Below are 18,144 nucleotides of genomic sequence, written 5' to 3'. Positions count from 1 at the left end.
TATAACATCTGTACAAATTTTTGACAATACCATTTGTTTTATAAAAAAAGAATCTTTACTTTTTTCTTAATCTTCAATCACATGGCAAATCAATCCTCTGCTCTGCAGTTCTCAGCTGCGAACACTAGGTGTCACCATTAGCTCACTCGCTGAATCTTTCCCATGTCACTTGAGGTGAAAATGCTGAGGGCTCAACGTACTCTAAAGATGTCTATTTATTTATAGCATATATGTACTTACTATGTGCACCTATAAATCAACAGCTATTTCCACAACAGGAAACTATTTTCACAGCAGTGTATTTATGGATGACTACTAATGCAATGTGCCCCACTGCAAGACAATGTGATGTTTCCACTTCTCATCAAGCAGGGATATACTTAGACAGTTTAACAGTATAGATGAGGGGTGAAAAAGTATCCAAGTGATATCTTGTTTTCACACTGTTACATTTGCAGTATCATTACATTTTATTCCAGATTTGAAAAAAAAAAAAGAAATCTTATCTGAAATCTCTTCTTTTGTGTGAAATGTTGCTACAGACATGATATAAACTTGGCTTGCACTACATCCATGACACTGATACACACACACACACATAGCTAACAAAGATTGATGACTTAATGGAGTTGCATGTAGAAAAGATAGCCAAGTTCCAACTTGTCTTCATGCTGTAATGATTAACAATGGCATGTTGCAGCTTCAGCCAAGATGAAGACTAAAAACAAGAGTTATATTTTACTACCCAACCACCCAAGTGAATACAAAGGTGCGTCCAACTCACTCTGTGTGTTTCTGTGTGATTGTGTTTGACCATCTCACCTAGCTGTGCCCAGAGTGGGTTGTAGGGGTGCGTCTTTGCCAGCATGTCGACGCTCTGGGAGGAGTGTTTCTCAAGGAAGATCTTGATTGGGGGTTGCCCATTGGGCATAACAGTGGGCACCCAGGCCAGATGATTGGTCAGGATGGCCGTCAATAACGCAGGGAGGAATCTGGAATATCAGATAAAAGGTTGGTCAGCAGAAAGTAGAGGAGAATCCCAAAATGTATTTCCTAGCTTGTAGGATTTTATCAGAAATTAGTGGTTTGTTTCCCCAGTTTCCCTCCTGACCTTCCTATGCAAGGTCAGATGTATGGAAAACTTTGGTTTGGTCTGACGTTTTTAGCCTAACTGGTCACTATGTTCACACATACACACTATGTATCCACTGTTTCCAGTACACACATACATAGACTTATAAAGACACACACACACATTCTATCAGCATTATTCACTTCTCAGTCCTAACCACAAGCGTCTACTTCCTTTCCTGTCCCATGACTCAACACTGTCATGGCGGTCAAGTTCAAACACGTGCTAGAACACAGTTGTGACTGTGGTAGTCATCAAAACCAGCAGTCATGGTAATACTGACTGGATGCCTCAGAAAAGACATGATGTGATACAGTAACACCAGTGGTTGCCAGGGAGACACAATCCTTCATTTGAATCATTCTCATCATGAAGAAGTAGTTGGTTGTCATTCTAACCAGCAGTAGTTAAGATGGCCACAGTGACTTAAACTAAGAAGTAATGCTGATAAAGAAACACCAACAGTTTCCTAGGAGATGCACAGTTACTATTCATGGTGATTTAGAACAAGAGAAATTGGACCATGTAGTCTGGTAGGGATGTTTTAACAGATACACGATTCCTCAGAGTTTTCCTCAATCCTCATCATTAAAAAAAATGTGTGGGCCGTATTGTGATGTCTTCTTCTTACATGGATTTTCTGTTTCTCATATCATAATTTCCACTCTTTTCTTTTGACTGTAGCCATGGTGGGTATCGTAACCTACATTAAAATAGTTATCTTATTTTTTCTAAATAAAAACCTGTTGCTGGTTCCAGAAAAAACAAACAACACTATTGCCATAATTATTAATGTATGTCATTTATCAAGCAAAAATGCCAAATATTGTCTGGTGTCAGATTCTTCCATATGAGCATTTCTTGGTTTTCTGTATTTTGAAGATGTCGCTTTGTGCTCTGAGAACTTGTATTGGACATATACTAATCATCTAATCAAAAATAATTGTCAATTTTTATTCATTGTCAGATTAATCAGTAATGAAAATACTCTTTTTTTTTTTTACAGTTTTCACAAGAGCATGGAAGCTTCCAACGTGTAGAAGCTGGATATAGGCCTCCTCTCTACTGTGTCAATCAGTGATCAATATTAAAGAAACATGTCTTTCTAAAAATGTTGGCTTAATAATTCAGTCCAGTGTACTGAATGCTACTTAAATTAAGTGTGCTGAATACGAGTGCTATGTTCAATAAAGGCCTTGCTACCAATTCATATATGCACAATTAGCAGTGGTTTGACATGGCTTTGTAACAGCAACAATAAGCAATTAGAGACTGGCAGGGAGCTTCTCATTCACTGCTCCCTCTGAGGCAGACAAATAAATGCAAAGAGGGTGAAACATGCACAGTGTGCGAGTGTGTTTAAGTGTAAGAAAGGGAGAGATGCGGGAGAGAGAACGAATAGTGTGTGTGTGAATCTGCATGTGTCTCTCGGTTGATAAACTTCTCCAGGAAGTACAAGCCAACAAAAGATGTGGAAAGACTATCTGAAAGTGTAACATTTCTTAATGTTTGAGTACTGTCTTTCCTTCTCTGTATCTGTGAGCTTGCTTCATTCCTGCCTGCTTTCTTAAAGGGGAAATACATCAAAGTATGTGTACAGGTCTTGGGGAGTACTTCTCCATGTTTAAAAAAAAAAGTAGTTTAAAGCCTTTTGTGGCTTGTCTGATAAACTGCCTCAAGTGCAGCATCGGTTGGAGATGAAGACAACTTTGAAAATGAAAAGAGCTGAGTGTTAGTAGTTAGAAAGAAGTGAGTTTGGCTGTTTTGCCGTGGCCATACACATGCTGAAAACCACTGTGCGATATGATAAATGTGTTTAAAAATGCGTTTTGATCTAATATCTGATATATTTGATCTCACTTGATCCTAGTATGAGATAAAACTTCTTAAACTCGTGTGACATTGAAATTCAGTGACAGAACAGGTGTGAGTCCAAGCAGTCACTCAACTGGTTCTTGGAGGCCTGCTCCATCAGCAGGGAGAGCTCCCTCATGAATTGACCACAGAGCTGGTTCTTCTCCGACGCTCCGGACATCATAGTTAACCAGACGGGCTCGGCCACCCGGGGCATGGTGTAGAGGTCGCAGATGGTATTCCTGGAGATGAGGTACAGTGGGGGAGGGATGAAAGAGGGAGAAGGCATGGAGAGAGCAAATGAAAGGGAAGGAGGGGAAAAGAGAGGAAAACAGACAGAGAGAGCACAAACGCGTTATTGTCTCTTGGGGTAAACAAAAGAGATCTCAGTTCACAGAGCTTCGCTGTCTGCACTGAGGCCATGGGAGATCCTGATTGTGTGCGTGTTTGTAACAGTTCGACGTACTTGCGCGCACACAAACACACCCACAATTCTGTCTCTTGCTCTGTACAACGTGTGTGTGCTTGTGTGTATATATTTCTGTATGTGGTTCAGTTGGGGCATTTGTCCATTGAGAAGGACTGGAGTTTCCATGGGACGTGGGGTGCGATGGTGAGCATGTCTCGGCTCGGGGCCAAGCTTTGACACAGGGGCAGAGGGGAATCTCTGCAGCCTGAGGAATGTGAAGAATGAGGCGTTTTTAATCAGAGTTCGAATATGGACTGCAGCTGAGGGATTCTGAGTTAAAATCTGGGTTTGAAAATGCAAAACTGTACAGTTCACCAAAAAAGGAGATGTCAGTTTTTATTAGAGGATGAGGAGTTTCAGACTATTTTAACTGCTTACTCTAATTCTTGGCACAATTCCTTGCAAACATATAAACTGAATCTATAATGCCATCTTCAGCAAACACAGCTAATACAAAAGTAAAGTGGAATAAACTGTTTCCTGTTGCCTTACTCAGCTGCTATCACCCCAGGTGATCTGTCACAAGACTTTGCAGGTCCTACTGATAATGAATTAAAAAAACTCTGTGCTGTTTCCCGGGCTTTATTTAGTCTTACTGGAAACTACAGGAGATTTCAGGTCATAAACAAGGTTAATTCTGCAGTAAACTCTCAACCTCTTTGAACTATAAAGGAGTGAAAGGGGAGATGCCAACAGGATTAATGCTGAGGAAACACAGGTGGAGAAAGTGACCTTCATAACAACTCAATAATTTTAGTGATCAACCACTTTTTAATTGATGAAAAACGGTATTTGCAACCTTTTATTAAAGTATCAAATGGGTATGTTGCAGTTGGTGCAAGCAGTTATTTTTTCACTAAGCTGTTTGGTGTTGTAATCCTAAACCTGCCCTCTCAAGATTAATATCAACGGTGTGACAGTTAGGAGGAGTTTGTCATGGACATGTTTAAGGATGCCTGTTCACAGAAAGTTATGCGATTGACTGTCTTCCAAAAACAATTACACAACAAAATGTGGTTTATGTCTTAGACAATAAATAATCATTTTGATTAAAATTTTAAATTTAAATGTTGGCCGGTGTTTAAAAAACTGGCATTGCCTTGTTTTCTCTGTTCAAGAACTGATCCATTCAACAGGAACGAGCCTTTTCAAGAGCAACAGTGCAGTAATCTGAGCTTGACTGACAAGAATTAATTAATCACATTATCAAGAAACAGTACAGAGTGGCCACAGCAGCGTACAGCAGGGTAAACCAGAATGGACTTGATGTCACTTGTAACTCAACACATGCAAAACATATCTCCGACTCCCTTTACATCTCGTTGTCAGCAGAGCAGCCGAGATGATCCATCATTTGGGCTGCAGCATCAAATGACCTAATAATGCTTTATTCATTCCTGTGTTATAAACGGGTTGACTTATCCGTGGCCTTTTTAAGCCCCACTTGACCCCGCTGTGTCTGGTGTGCACTCATCTATGGAAAACCCCCAGCGGGCAGAGGTCTGAGAGGCCCGAGCCAGTGCTAGATGAGTAGGAGATCTAGTCTCGGCTTCACTGCAGCAGCTGTTCAGGTGAACTTTAAAGAGCGTGGCTGTGATGCCAAATAAACTGTGTCAGGCTGATGTGACAGATTTAAATTACCTCACTATGGAGGGCACAAATTCAAACATTTCTGACATCATCAATGGCTTTTGGCTTCATTTTGTGCTGCGCTTTCATGAGAATTTAAAGAGCCTCGCACATATTGCTTCATTATGGCTGCACAGTTATGGTCAATTAAATTTTCTGGTTCATATCACTATTATTTTGGCTTTTAAAGAGAGGAGGCATTTTATTTGTATGAAATTATCAATGTTGATATCTATAAGTATTTCTGATTTATCACTATTAGTGAGATGTTGCATGGGCATGAATGCTGCATTAACAACTTTGAAGCACTTAGAGGGCAACATTTTCTGTTGGCTTGCCATTTGGTGCATCTATTATCTGAGGTGCTTCAGAGAGGGATAAGTGCACTAATATTTTTATGTACTGTACATGTGTAAAAGTTGAAATTAGACTCGTAACCCTGGTGTTTAGCTTTTCTCAGTAGTCCTGCTTGTATTCTAACTGCAAACCCTAACATAAACCCAATATAGGCTGGTGTGACTTTCATGTACACATGCCTTTGCTAAGTGCGCAGCTTATCTTTGCCAGCATGCGTGGCTACGTGTGCGTGCCCGCCCTCCAACTACGTCAAAGCAGAATCATCGTCAAGGAAAGGAAATTCTTCTAGTTTGTTTCTGTAATGTTCCATGAAGTCAAAACCTCTTAATGGCAAAGGTGGCTACATTTATATTTAGCTGCTGTCTGAAGGTGAGATTTTACAGATATTTTGTTTGTCCCAGGAAATAGTGTTCCTTCTGCTGGCACTTGGATAGTATTTACTATTCTGGTGCTCGTGGCCAGTGTATGGAGGTAGATAGGGTTGCCACTCAGGAGGCTTGGGTTGCTGTGGCCAGCTGCCAACAGGCATATGACTGCAGCAGTGAGGGGACCTCAGACAGGGAACTGCCTGCCAGTGTGTGTGTGGCAAGTGAAAGTAATGGTGGAGACAGGCATGCATGTGTGCACACAAAATATGTTTGTGTGTTTTATGAGCACCGAACATTCATACAGTACTGACAAGCATGTCTCACCCATGCACACAGACAGGAAACAGTGTCTCTAAAAAGCCTTAATAAAGCATCATCTTAATAAAGCATTATACATGATAGCTGTGCTGCAGAGATGAGATGTAACTAGTAGCTTCTAACACTGTTACATATGCTTCCCCAAACACAACCAAAGCCCTAAAGCAATAACTTCCAGCATGCACCACAGCTATCATGCAACATTTAGGGTTTGCTCAAGACAGGTAGGAAACAGTGTGTTCCTCCTTTCTTTTACTCTTTATATTTCAACATTTCAACTTCTTACTTGGCTTGGTATGCTTATAATTAATCATTTTTAATGAGTTAAAAAATGAACATATGAAGAAGAGCACAGACTGTTTAGCATTATGTTATTTTCACACATGAACCGCAGTGAATATTCACTAATTATTGATTGTTGTGACACCTCAGCACCGCATGAATGACTGGTATGTGATCACCTCACATCTGTTACCTTCACCTTTTTACACAGAGACACTACACTAAGTAAGACACTATGTGATGCCCTCCCTATTAAAGGCAAAGAGTCTACCATGTTGTGAGGTGCTTTCAACAAAAACATCAGAGTTTATGTCATGTTTGCAAGTTTGGTGAGAGAAATTACATGAAAAAAACAAAACAAAAAAACATCTTTTTATGATGTTTTTTCTGTGTCATAGTGAATAAACGTGAGTTGTTGCCCTACCTGAAGTCATTGAGGCTGTCCACCATTCTGCTGTAAGCCAAGGCCCTCTGGCTGGCATCAGCTGACCGACGACTCATCTTCATGGCCTTGGGAATGACACAACACACATGCACTTTTAGATATTTGGCACTGAAGCTGAAGAACAAAGTTGGGAAAGGTGGAGCAAGGAATGTGAGGGAGACAAGGGCAGGGGGAGGGGGGGGGGGGGGGGGGGGGGGCAGCGGATGGAGGGTAAAATTGGAAGTATCCCAGGGCTCTGACGTTGACACCAGTAAACAGATACACAAAGTATGACCATTGACCGGTCAATCTGACAGCAATTCTGTTCATTACAACAGCAAAGGGTGTAAGGTTTGACTTTGGGTTCTATTCATATTTCACTGCTAAATAGATTTCACTGACAGGCTTAGCTTTACAATGTCAATCAGGGGAGTGATCAAGAACACAAATGTGAGTGATCTCTCATTGAAAAACGTAGAAAAACAGAGAAATAAACCTCTAACACATCAAAATATTGATCTTTGGAGTGCATAAATACTCATGTCAACATCATTTAAAGAAACACAAAAAGGGAAATCAAGAAAAAGTTCCACTCTTGTCAAATATACTGTAACTTGTAGTTGGTCTGAAATCACAGTCATACACATTAATTCACCTGTTCGATGGCGCTCTTGAGTTTGTTCATGTGGCTTTCAAAAAGAGGGAAGTGGGAGAAAAAGAAATCTTGGAAGCGGTTGTTCTCCTCAGGGTTGGGGGAGAGCATGAAGATGACCCCGATGGCGATCTTCTTCTTCCGAGCCACGCCCAGGCTTGGTCCCCCGCTTTCGTCAGACATGTTGAAGCTCTCCTCCACCGACCTGATCAGGACAGGGTAGGACAGTAGGAGTTTACTACAGGCCACAGATTAATGCCCTCTAATGGCTGGAATATGTGTGCAACTGCTCAAACTTCTAAATGTTTACTTGACATGTAAATCTATGGAGATCAAAGTCTGATCTTACCATATATATTACCTTACATGTTAAAACAACTAGTTAGAAAACTGTTTATGGCCTCCTATGCTTTCCTGTGCTTTAGCAGCAGGTAAATATTTTTAACTACTGCTTGGATATAACCAGTAAATATTCTCCATACCACCAATATTTTTAACTGTTTGAAATATATAAAAAGAGAATTTTAATCCTAGTATCTTTTACTGTTGCAGCTGGTAAACAAATGTTTTGGTGCTGCCCAACTGGAGCGCCAGGAAGATTAGAGCACTCAGAGGCTGACAGCTGCATTTACAGTGACAGGCCAACACAGCATCCTGTCTAGTCACAGTACTGAGTGTGTGTTTGTGAGTGCAGTTATTAGTGCATAGCAGCAGTGTGTGTCATTTTCCCAGCTGCCTGCTGGATTCTGAGGAAGTCCTAGCAGGATAAACTTTACAAAAGCCTGACAGAGGCCCTGAGCAGGGAAGAAAGATGGAGGAGGGTTAGCTAATGGGAGAGACTGTGTGTGTTGTGCAGAAAAGACCACATATCTGTAACACTTGTTGCTCTCTCCTAAGCGTCACTTTTCCTTCTCTGAGTGTGTTTGCTCGTTTGAGTGTCAATCAAAGAAAGACTCATCTCTCTATAGTTGTTCTTCACTGCATTTACAGACAATATGTGCCATTTCCATTATTTTAATACACACTAATTTGTGCAAAATGTGTTTTGACATGTAACTTGCACAGGTTTGCATGAATGTATGTATGTGTCTCACCATCGAGGGAAGACGCCGTTCTCCAGGCTGGTGGTTTGGCTCCGGAGCCATCGCCGCTGGTAGCTAGATGCACAGCTGCTGTTCAAGGAGGAGCCCGGAGATGGGAAGGGAGTGATCAACAGGCTGCTCAGAGAAGCTGAAGGGAGAGACGGGGGGGGGGGATGGAGGGAAGGATTGGAGGTGGATAGAAGATGGAGAGGAGAGGAAAGGAGAGGAGAGGAGATATACAGAGTTTAAGAGAGCATATAAGAGAAATGAAGAGAGCAGAAATGAGGAGAAGGAGAACAGAAGGGAGTAGGGGACAGACGGAGGGAATGGTGGATGACAGAAGAGAAAAGGGACAAGAGTGAGTCAGACAAGTGTGTGGGGTTACTCATTCTGAACAACACATCAAACAAACACACACAGACACATACACACACACACAGACTTAGACAGAAATCTGGAGGACAATAACTGTTCATAGTGAGACAAAGAAAAGAGGTTGAAAAAGGGCAAACAAGTACAGGACACAAAACACAAAGATACACAAAAACACAAACATCTACACACACACACACACATACACACAGCCTTCTGTCCTCTTTCCCCCACATATAGTCCCTAATTACTGGAGCTAGCTTTCATATGAGATCTAATATCAGCTTGCCTGCTAACAGTCACATGCTGCTGCTGTTGTTGGACAACCTGGCTTTACACTAGGCTGGCACGATAATGACCACCTACACACACACTGAATACAAGCCCTGATCACGGGGTTATTTACAGCCCAGGCAGCGGGCACTGATCAATGGTCACATGAACCATTTATACTCTGTGTGATCTTGTGTGTGTGAAGAGATAAAGACAGATAAGTTTAGGAGATGAGTGAATGAGTGTATGTCTGAAGTAAAAAGAGAATATTGTGCTAGGGTTGGATGAAGACGCAGCAATAGAGATATAGTAAAAGGAGAGAGAGGTGGACGGGAAGAGATTGCGTGTTACAGAGGGACATGTGTGTATTTGTGTGTGTGTGTGTGTGTCAGTTACCGCAGTGGGGAGGTGGAGATGAGAGGATGAGGCTTGAATTAGAAGCTCATTTACTAGTAGCAGGTTTTGAGAGCTGCTATATTTAATCCTCTGCATGTGACCCGGGTTTGAGCAGAAAGCACAATTCCCCTCGTACCAGTCATGCCAGTGGGACATGGTGGTGTTTGTAGAGGGGGGGAGGGTAGGGGGCAGCGTAGGGGAGACAGGGGTCAGTTTCCATTGCACAACGTTTTCCGGACCCCGGAGGCCCTTCAAACACCTCCACACTCTCTTCCATCCCTACATGATAATCTGTCTCTCTAGTTTTACGTCAAAATACTTCAAACTTTTCAGAACTGAAAGATGAGCAGTGGAGGGACGATTGATTTCCCTTACCCTGCATCTCTCAGCTTTCCCAGGTTTTATTTCCATCCACATGCACCTACGGGTCATTTTTAATGAATGGAAAACTGTGTGCATGTGTGCTTGCATGCCACATTAGTGAATATGCAGCTTAAGTTGGTTAACTGGACCTGTGCTTGTATAACTGTTCATGCTCTCGACCTCAACAGTGAAGTTAAAGCAGGTCGACCACTTCCACCCGGGAAGTGATTGAAAAATAAACTTGTTAGTTGCATCACTCATCTTTTGGGGAACAAAAAAGAAAAAGCCAGAAATCAAAAACATTTACAGGAACCTATGGTGGTTTGAGGTAACAAGAAGATGACAGAAAACTGTGTGTAACAGTCCAATAATTTCTTGACATAGACTTGATCTTCTCTGTTTCTTGTCCTCTTTGGTCTTGACGAGAATAAATGTAAACCCAATTCAAAGCTCAGCTGTAGGTCAATCCAGGCTTTGGCTTCTAGTCTCATTAACCTACCTGACCTGGCGATGCCGCTGTCCCTCTCGTCGTACAACCCTCGGCCAGGCATGTCCATGGGATGACTGTGGCCTAGAGGAAGGGAGGAGGACAACAGAGAGGTGGGGGGGGTGAAAGTGAAGAGTTGGGTTAAGGGTAAAGGGAAGAGGTTTAGAGAGAGGGCAGATGGGTGACAAAGACAGAGAAGAGAGAAGGAAGGAAATAAAGGGAAAAGAAAAGAGCGGGAATGAGAGGGATGACAGACAAAACAAGAGACAAAAAAAAAAAAACAACCTGTGAGAAACAGACCAATATGATTAACATAATGGAGCACCAGGCATGCTGAGGATCACCACAAAGCCAGAGCCTTATAGTGCTCTTATCGTCCACAGACAAATACAGAGGTTAATGCTTCTCCTTTTGTTCTCTGCTGTATCCCTCACATTCTCAGCATCTACGCCTGGTAGAGCTGTAGCACGATAATCTCAATTAGTCCCAAAAGGACTGCATTTTGTTCTTTTTACTAGACACAAGTGGGTATTTCAAATCAGGAGTTTTTCTTGTTACTGCATCACCTCGTGTAATGGGTCCCAAAGTACATACGGTAAAGATGAGGTTGAAAATGTTTGAAATGGCTGTTTAATGTAGCAGAAAAGTTAAGCAGAAACTACAACTTCCACATGTGAGGTCACTACATGGGGCAAATTTTTTCATTTCTAAAAGGGACCAAACACAAGCAAATGCTGGACTGATTTCTACTGTTAAATAGATGTTACTGACTGATACTCATGCTTTAAGTGTGCCTTCTGTTTTGTTACACCAAAAATAGGAAGTCTTAAAGGCAAAAGCACTACTGTTGTAAAAGGCTCGTGCTTACTGACTCACTCTCTTTCACTATCTACAACAGCTGCTACACCTTTGATAGAACTTTTTATCACAGACACCATAATATGTGATGTCAGCAAGCCTGTTTGCTGGTTCTCAAATGTCCTACTCTTCAACACTTTGGAGGTAAAATGGGAGAAATGTCAATGTTGTACACAGCAAAGAGGTGAGAAAACCACAAATGCAAAATTTAAATGTGCAGTTGAAAGCAAAGTTCAGGCTGAAATGATTAACGAGCAAGTCAACGTGAGGGGTTTTTTTTTTGCAAGACATCTAAGTGTCTGTGTGTGACTGTGCGCTCCAGTGGCATATTGTGTCCATTCCAACATTGCATAACTGACAGAGCTACACGCCATGCCAACCTAAGGGTGCCCTAAACAGGATTGTGAGATGGCAGCATGGCGCAGGCTTTTTATAAAACTCACCACCGCTTCACTACAGAAAGGGCAGGGGTTTAACCACAATACAAGAGAGGAAGGGAGGAGTAACCACTGAATATTTCTGGCAAAGGAACTCTCTGATCAGCATGATATAATGAATGATAGCATTATTCTATTGCTGCACTCAAAAGTTGCTCTTTTAAAGAGTCAGTTGGACATTGAAAGTGAAATACGCAAAATACATTTGCTTTAAAGACTTGGTGTAGATGTCTGATCTGTTCTTTCCAGTAAATGTGCTCAGTGGAAAATCAGTACCCAGATCAGAGTAAACAGAATCGGTACTTACTCTTCTCGATGGAAAACATAGAGCTGATCTAAGAGCTCATCGGGAGAGAATTCAGTCCGTTTCTTTACAGTGATGATTCATGGGCAAGGTTTAAAGTAATACTCCCTGCAGTAGCCATGCAGGGTCTTATATTACTGATATGAAAACAAATGATATTATCAAACAGGTCCTAGGCTATAAAGAGCAGGTAGCGTGTGTCACTGTCACTGGCAGTGATGATTGGTAAATTCCACACTGTTGCCATCCATACTAGGCATTTTAAGAAGTGGGATTGTGATTGACATATTACTTGTTTACACACGCTGAGAAAAGTTCAGCATAGTAAGCAGAATAGTAATTAACTATTCTTTCCTTCAGCAACTACTGCCAAGGTGCCCTTGAACAAGGCATTCTCCCCCCCCAGCTGGTCCAGGGGAGCTGCTCAATGGCCCACAGCAGACTGTGTAACTGTGTGTAACTGTATGGATGTTCCTGTATGAGTGCATGCATGCTCAGGTAATTTTGACTGAATCATTAAAGGTTTATAAGGAAGAAAAAGAAAGCTTAAAAAACAGGCAACTAAATAGCAGAAAATTTTCATAGTTGATGCTTAAAACGCACACAGAGCCTTAAATTATTGCCCATTGTATTACAGCCACTGTCAAAGATGACAAGTTAGTGAAAGTATGTTAGTGAAGATCAATGAGGAGGAAAATGAACTGCAAAGTCTTTGAACTACAACCACCAACACCTGTGAGTACCCATGCACACCATTTCTGCATGCCTAATACACCTGCAAGCTCAGGTCAGATAATAATAACAGATATATTTTATGATTTCTTTGAGAAAAACTTTATTGCCGATGGGTGAGGTCATCTTTTTTGACACTGCTATTTGCAAAATAAACGAAAGGAAAGTTTTTAAAAAGGCATACGTATTTCCTCTGAGATTTACTAGAAGGCAGCTTGTGTTGTTTAGGTTCACTAGCAATTTTAAGTGTCCTGGAGTGAGATAGAGAACTGCATTTTCACTGTTATTTGATGCTGCTTCAATTTGAATACAAATATTCTCACCTGCCCAAATTAACTAAATCAAATTCATCAAACCCATTTTTGAAGAATATACCAAATGTATCTGGCGGGAAGCCCCTTAAAATAAATATCTCTACAGCTACTATCTGACCCGAGTTATTTGCAGACATGCTGTGATATTGCATGCTATCACTACTGCTACCACTTCTATTGCAAGAATCACCACACAGGCATGCAGCCGCAGAGAGTCGAGGCTGGTACGACCACTACTACCGCAACTACAACCTACTACACACATGCATGCAACTGGCACATGCCAGTCATGGCCAGTTTTAAGCGCCAACCTGAAAAGAAAGATGCGCTCTTGATAAGACGCAGAGGGCCCTGTTCAGAGAAGGCCCGTCGAGGGCTGCAGAGCTGAGAAAATCCTGCGCGGCACAAACAAAAACATGGAATAGAAAAGAGGGAGAAGGAGGGAAGAAAGACAAAAAAAAAAACATGAACAATGGTTAGTGAATGAATAAGGAGGAAAGCTGGTAGCCTCCTAACGTCAGACCATCCGAAAGAAAACAACTTTGTTACAGGAGCTTTTTAGTCTGGAATGGAATAATGACCATTATCTGTAGGTCAGTCAGTCAGTCAGACAGACAGACAGACACACAAGAAGGCAGGTATCACTCACAGAAAACCCAGCTAATCAAACAAATCAATTATGACAGGCTTTATATCTCTGATATGTATGACTAGATGTTTATTGTTTTTTCTGTGAGGATGACAGAGAAAATGCACAAAAGGATAGAATTTGCCAACAGTTCTCTCTCTTATTCTCTCTATTAGGAGAATTTCATACTTTTACATTTATGTTAATCTTGATTCACCACCAGTAACAACCACAGTCATCATGAGGTTCAGGGAAGCACCAGATGAGTCACAGCAGAGATATACTGCTACAAGTGTTTGATTAGATAACAGTTAATTCTGCTAGTTTGCCAAGAAAACTTGTGCTTGCAAGACCACTTTTAAAGTTTTCCAACTGTTCACCATCTCAGTGTAGGGGAGCAGTGAGGGAGAGCTGTTGGCAGAGTCTATCCAGCCTGGTTTGTATTCAAACAGGAATGGTAAAAGGGTCAGAAAGAGAGAAACAAAATCTGTTGCAACCTTGCAGTCCTGCAGAGGCACTTCAACTATATAATAAGATGAAGAAAATGTGAACTTCAATATTTAATTATATACATATTTATAGCTCGTATTCACAATTTTAAGCAGCCAATGTCCCTCCATTAAGTTTTTCAGAGATAAGCAGTGTCATTTACTGAACAACATAAATAAATCAATCATCATCCTTACAAAATGATATTTGTCATAATCAGATGTGCATCATACTTAATATGTAGCCAAACGTGCTCTATATATCCTTTAAGACACTACAGTGAGTCTATAATTTGTAGCTAAAGAAGGTATGGTGTGGCACTGGGTTGCTGTGGTTACCTATGTTCCCGAGCAGACTGTTGGGCCCAGTGTTTTGATCAGGCCTTAAGGTGTTGCTGTCCTGTCCAATGAACTCCAGGCTGTCCTGTAACCTGTGCGACATAAGACACAAAACCAAGAGTAACTCATAAGATTTTTGGGGGTGATTTATGGTATGTACCAACCACATGATTATACTGTATGCAAATTTGAAAAAATAAAAAAATGATTGACAAAAAAAAAGTGATCAACTCAATGAAGAGAGACAGGAAGACAGACAGAGAGACAGTATCCTTAGTTGACATAAATACAGTATGTACCATATCTGGGACAGATGGAGAGGGGGAGAGAAAAAGATGAGATAATATCTGCATGTGCTGCCTTGAGGAAGAAGTTGCCATAGGAAACAGAGCGTGTGTTTGTGTGTGTGTGTGTGTTGATGGGTGAATGTGTGCTTACGTGTTGAGGCTGCCGTACACACTGCCCCCTGTCCTGGCGGTGAAAACCTTACTCAGCATCAGCTGAGGTGGCGATCTGATATGATGATAAAGCAGGGACAAAGATCATCAGCATGTACTCTCAGTTCATGTGCTTGTGTGTCTTTCACATCCTACTTCATTTGTCTCTTCCTCATCAATTCACAACTTCTCCTTTCTTTTCTTGTTCCTCTGGTCTCCTTCCCTTCTACTTTAATTTACTGTACTTTCATTGTTTTCAGTAATGAAAATCTAACTACCACCGAATCCTGGGATTCATCACATTTTAACTAATAAAAAAATCACCATCTGATGTGATCTGATGTGATGCACCCCTATTCTTCTTACCTGATCTGGTGGATTTTTAATGTGGAGCCTTTGTAGCTCATGGCTACGGAGCCAAACATCATTTCCCCCAGCATCACCACATCGGATGAACACCTCGAACCCTGGCGAGGAGAGAAGAAGAGACGCTTTGAACGTGTGGGTATGAATGTGCGTGATCGCCGAGAGGTAAATAAATTTTGCATGGATGTCTCAGTCTATGTGTGTTACCTGGAAGCGGAGGCCCTGCTCCTTGGTTTCCTTGGTTTCGGAGGTGCAGGAGGAGGAGCTGTCCAAGGAACTGCTGCTGCCTCCTGTAGGACGGAGCTGGCAGCATTTCCCAAACATCTTCCCCTGGCCCTCAGTGCTCTGTGGAGTCGAAACATAAAATATAGTAGAACTGAGTCAGGCCAAATTCCATGAACACAAGCTCGCAGGCTACATTTTACTCTGTGCGAGGTTCAACTTACATCAAAAATTATATTAAACTCAATCCACTTAAAGAACCAATCCTCTTTTTTAACCATATAGAAAATGAGCTTATACAGTAGATGTAAACAATCTTTAGCAGCTTCTGGAAACATAGAAAGCTGATGGAGTTTGAAGCACATCAGCCACTTCCACTGTTTCATTAGCCAAGTAGAGCTGTTTTATTTTCATTTCAAATATAAAGAAGCCAAAAGAAATTCTGCTCTTGACTAGGAACATTCAGCAGCCACAGCAAAACTTTTTACAGTTGTTTTTGGTTGGTATTAAACTTGTAAAAGCAGCTGGAAACCTTAGCTATTTGAGCACAGGAACATAAAATCAGCGAGAGTGATGCAGAAGTTCATGTGTTTATATCTTAAAAAGGTTAGCGCCCATACACGCGGGAGCAGCCAATACACGTGGGAACAGATAACACCAAAGTCAAAAGGATTTCATGGCAGGGGGATTTCAGTTTTGAGGGCCTCGCCCTCTGCTAACATGAACATAATAAGAGCAACAGGCTGAGAGCACACTTCACCTATAAAAAAAAAGTCACATTTTCTATCTTATTTCACTCTGATGGCACGACATTTTAAACAGTCCAGAACATAAAAAGGTCATTGGTCCAGATCAAATAAACATCTTGATGGGAAAAAATAAATACATTTTTGTTGAGTTCAGGTCAAAAAAACACAGAAACCTAATCCAGAGGCACTTATGTAAACAGCAAACTAAAAGCAATGAGAGCTCAATCAGCCTGTGTCATGTGCCTTCTTAACTTGGCAGCCTATTCAAGAGGAATGCATTTGGGAGGGTGGGGAGGGGGAGGGGGAGGGTGTATGTGTGTGTGTGTGTACGTGTGTACGTGTGAGCGCTTTTTAGCCAGGCTCTGGTAATGGCTCACTTGAAACCACTGTTGCTGTCAATGTAAGAGAGGACAGAAGGAAGAAAGGCTGAAAGGAAGAAGGCATATTGTTTTTCTTCATTCTGTTCTTTTAAAGTACATTTTTTTTTAAACACTGCAGACATGTATGCAACATGCTCTGTATATTCTCTATTCCCTATTATTAATATTAGGGATTTTGTAAAACACACACACACATACTCATGCTAATGAAGCCACTCTGATTCTGAGCAAGCGTGTGTTTGTGTGTGTGTGTGTACATGGGTGTGTGTGTCCACTGCAGTGCAGTGTGAGGTATGTACACAGAGGCCAGCAGCATGTGACTGCCAGTCATATGACTCTTTCGGGAACTCGTGAGCGAGCAGCACTGCAATCATTCCCTCCCTCCCTCCCTCCTTCTCCCTCCACCACACCAACTTCATCCCTCTCTCTTTCCTGCCTGCTGCTTTCTTTCTCTCCCTTACTACATCTATTTCTTTCCTGGATCAGATTTGTCTCTTTCTCCTTCTCCCCTCCCTTTCTTCTTTTCTTCATTCTTAACTCTTTCTCACCCATGCATCTCTGTCTGTCTCCTGCTTGATCCTTTGATTCTCTCTGTGTTTTGCTTGTTCCTGCTGTTGATCTCGCCTTAAAATAAAATCCTCTGAGTTCACCAAAAAAAACAAACAAACAAACAAAAACAACCCCAAAGCACACACACACATACAAAAAAAGCCATCATGTGATAGAAGTCACACAGTAGCTGGCAACAATCCAGGTTGCACCAAAAATATTGACACCGGCCCAAGTAACACATTGCATTAACTCCCTACCCCTGACACACACACATGCACACTGCATAACTCTTCTTATTGTGTTTGTATATATGGCACAGGTCCAATCCAACTGTAGTGCTTCATTTAATCCTCACGTATGAGTTGAGAATGTTGAGAAAACAGGCAATCCTATTTCCAATGTCAGGGTGACATAAGTCAGCAGGAGGTGAGTGTGTGTCTGTGTGTTTTTCTGCGTTGTGGACGTGATGATGAGCCAGACGGACAGACAGACAGACAAGAGAGAGTGAGGCATCACAGGAAGAGGGCAGGGAAAACCTGGTCAGTAGAAAAAGAAACTGGACAAAGAGGAAGCAAAAAAAAATATATGCGAAACAGACAGGTGAGAATGAGGGGGAGGATGAGAGAGAGAGACAGACACCGAGTGCGGAGTGAGAAGCTGAAGAAACAGAGACAGTGAGAAAGGTAGAAGAGGTAGAGATCTAGAAAGAGCGGAAGACTTTAAAGGGTGAAAGAGAGATTAGAAATGGGTAGATTAGGAGAAAGAGTTAGAGGCAGACAGGAAAAGAGACACAGAGGTAGAGAGTGATCTAAGAAGGTTACAGAGAGACAAAGATAACCAGATTAATTTAGAGAAGCAAATGACAGCAATCAGGACATTA

At 41.6% G+C, this 18,144-nt stretch overlaps 1 protein-coding gene across 4 annotated transcripts in view; it reads right to left on the bottom strand.

Annotated features, from left to right (window-relative positions):
- fnip1 (folliculin interacting protein 1) overlaps positions 1–18,144 on the bottom strand; it is a 40,661-nt gene that overhangs the window by 6,065 nt on the left and 16,452 nt on the right. For 3 of the 4 annotated variants that reach the window (XM_044370192.1, XM_044370193.1, XM_044370195.1), the window contains exons 3-13: positions 15,569–15,706; positions 15,362–15,462; positions 14,997–15,071; positions 14,559–14,650; positions 13,415–13,498; positions 10,471–10,542; positions 8,580–8,715; positions 7,489–7,690; positions 6,834–6,919; positions 3,082–3,228; positions 823–992 (exon numbers count right to left, since the gene is read on the bottom strand). In XM_044370192.1, coding sequence (XP_044226127.1) covers positions 823–992; positions 3,082–3,228; positions 6,834–6,919; positions 7,489–7,690; positions 8,580–8,715; positions 10,471–10,542; positions 13,415–13,498; positions 14,559–14,650; positions 14,997–15,071; positions 15,362–15,462; positions 15,569–15,706 — 1,303 coding nt within the window. The remainder of the gene's footprint in view (positions 1–822; positions 993–3,081; positions 3,229–6,833; positions 6,920–7,488; positions 7,691–8,579; positions 8,716–10,470; positions 10,543–13,414; positions 13,499–14,558; positions 14,651–14,996; positions 15,072–15,361; positions 15,463–15,568; positions 15,707–18,144) is intronic. The other variant, XM_044370194.1, reaches the window with a different exon arrangement.

This window comes from Thunnus albacares, chromosome 13, assembly GCF_914725855.1.
Source record: "Thunnus albacares chromosome 13, fThuAlb1.1, whole genome shotgun sequence".
Classification (NCBI taxonomy): Eukaryota; Metazoa; Chordata; class Actinopteri; order Scombriformes; family Scombridae; genus Thunnus; species Thunnus albacares.
Note: the sequence above shows the minus strand (reverse complement) of the source record. Positions and strands in the feature narration are given on the sequence as shown.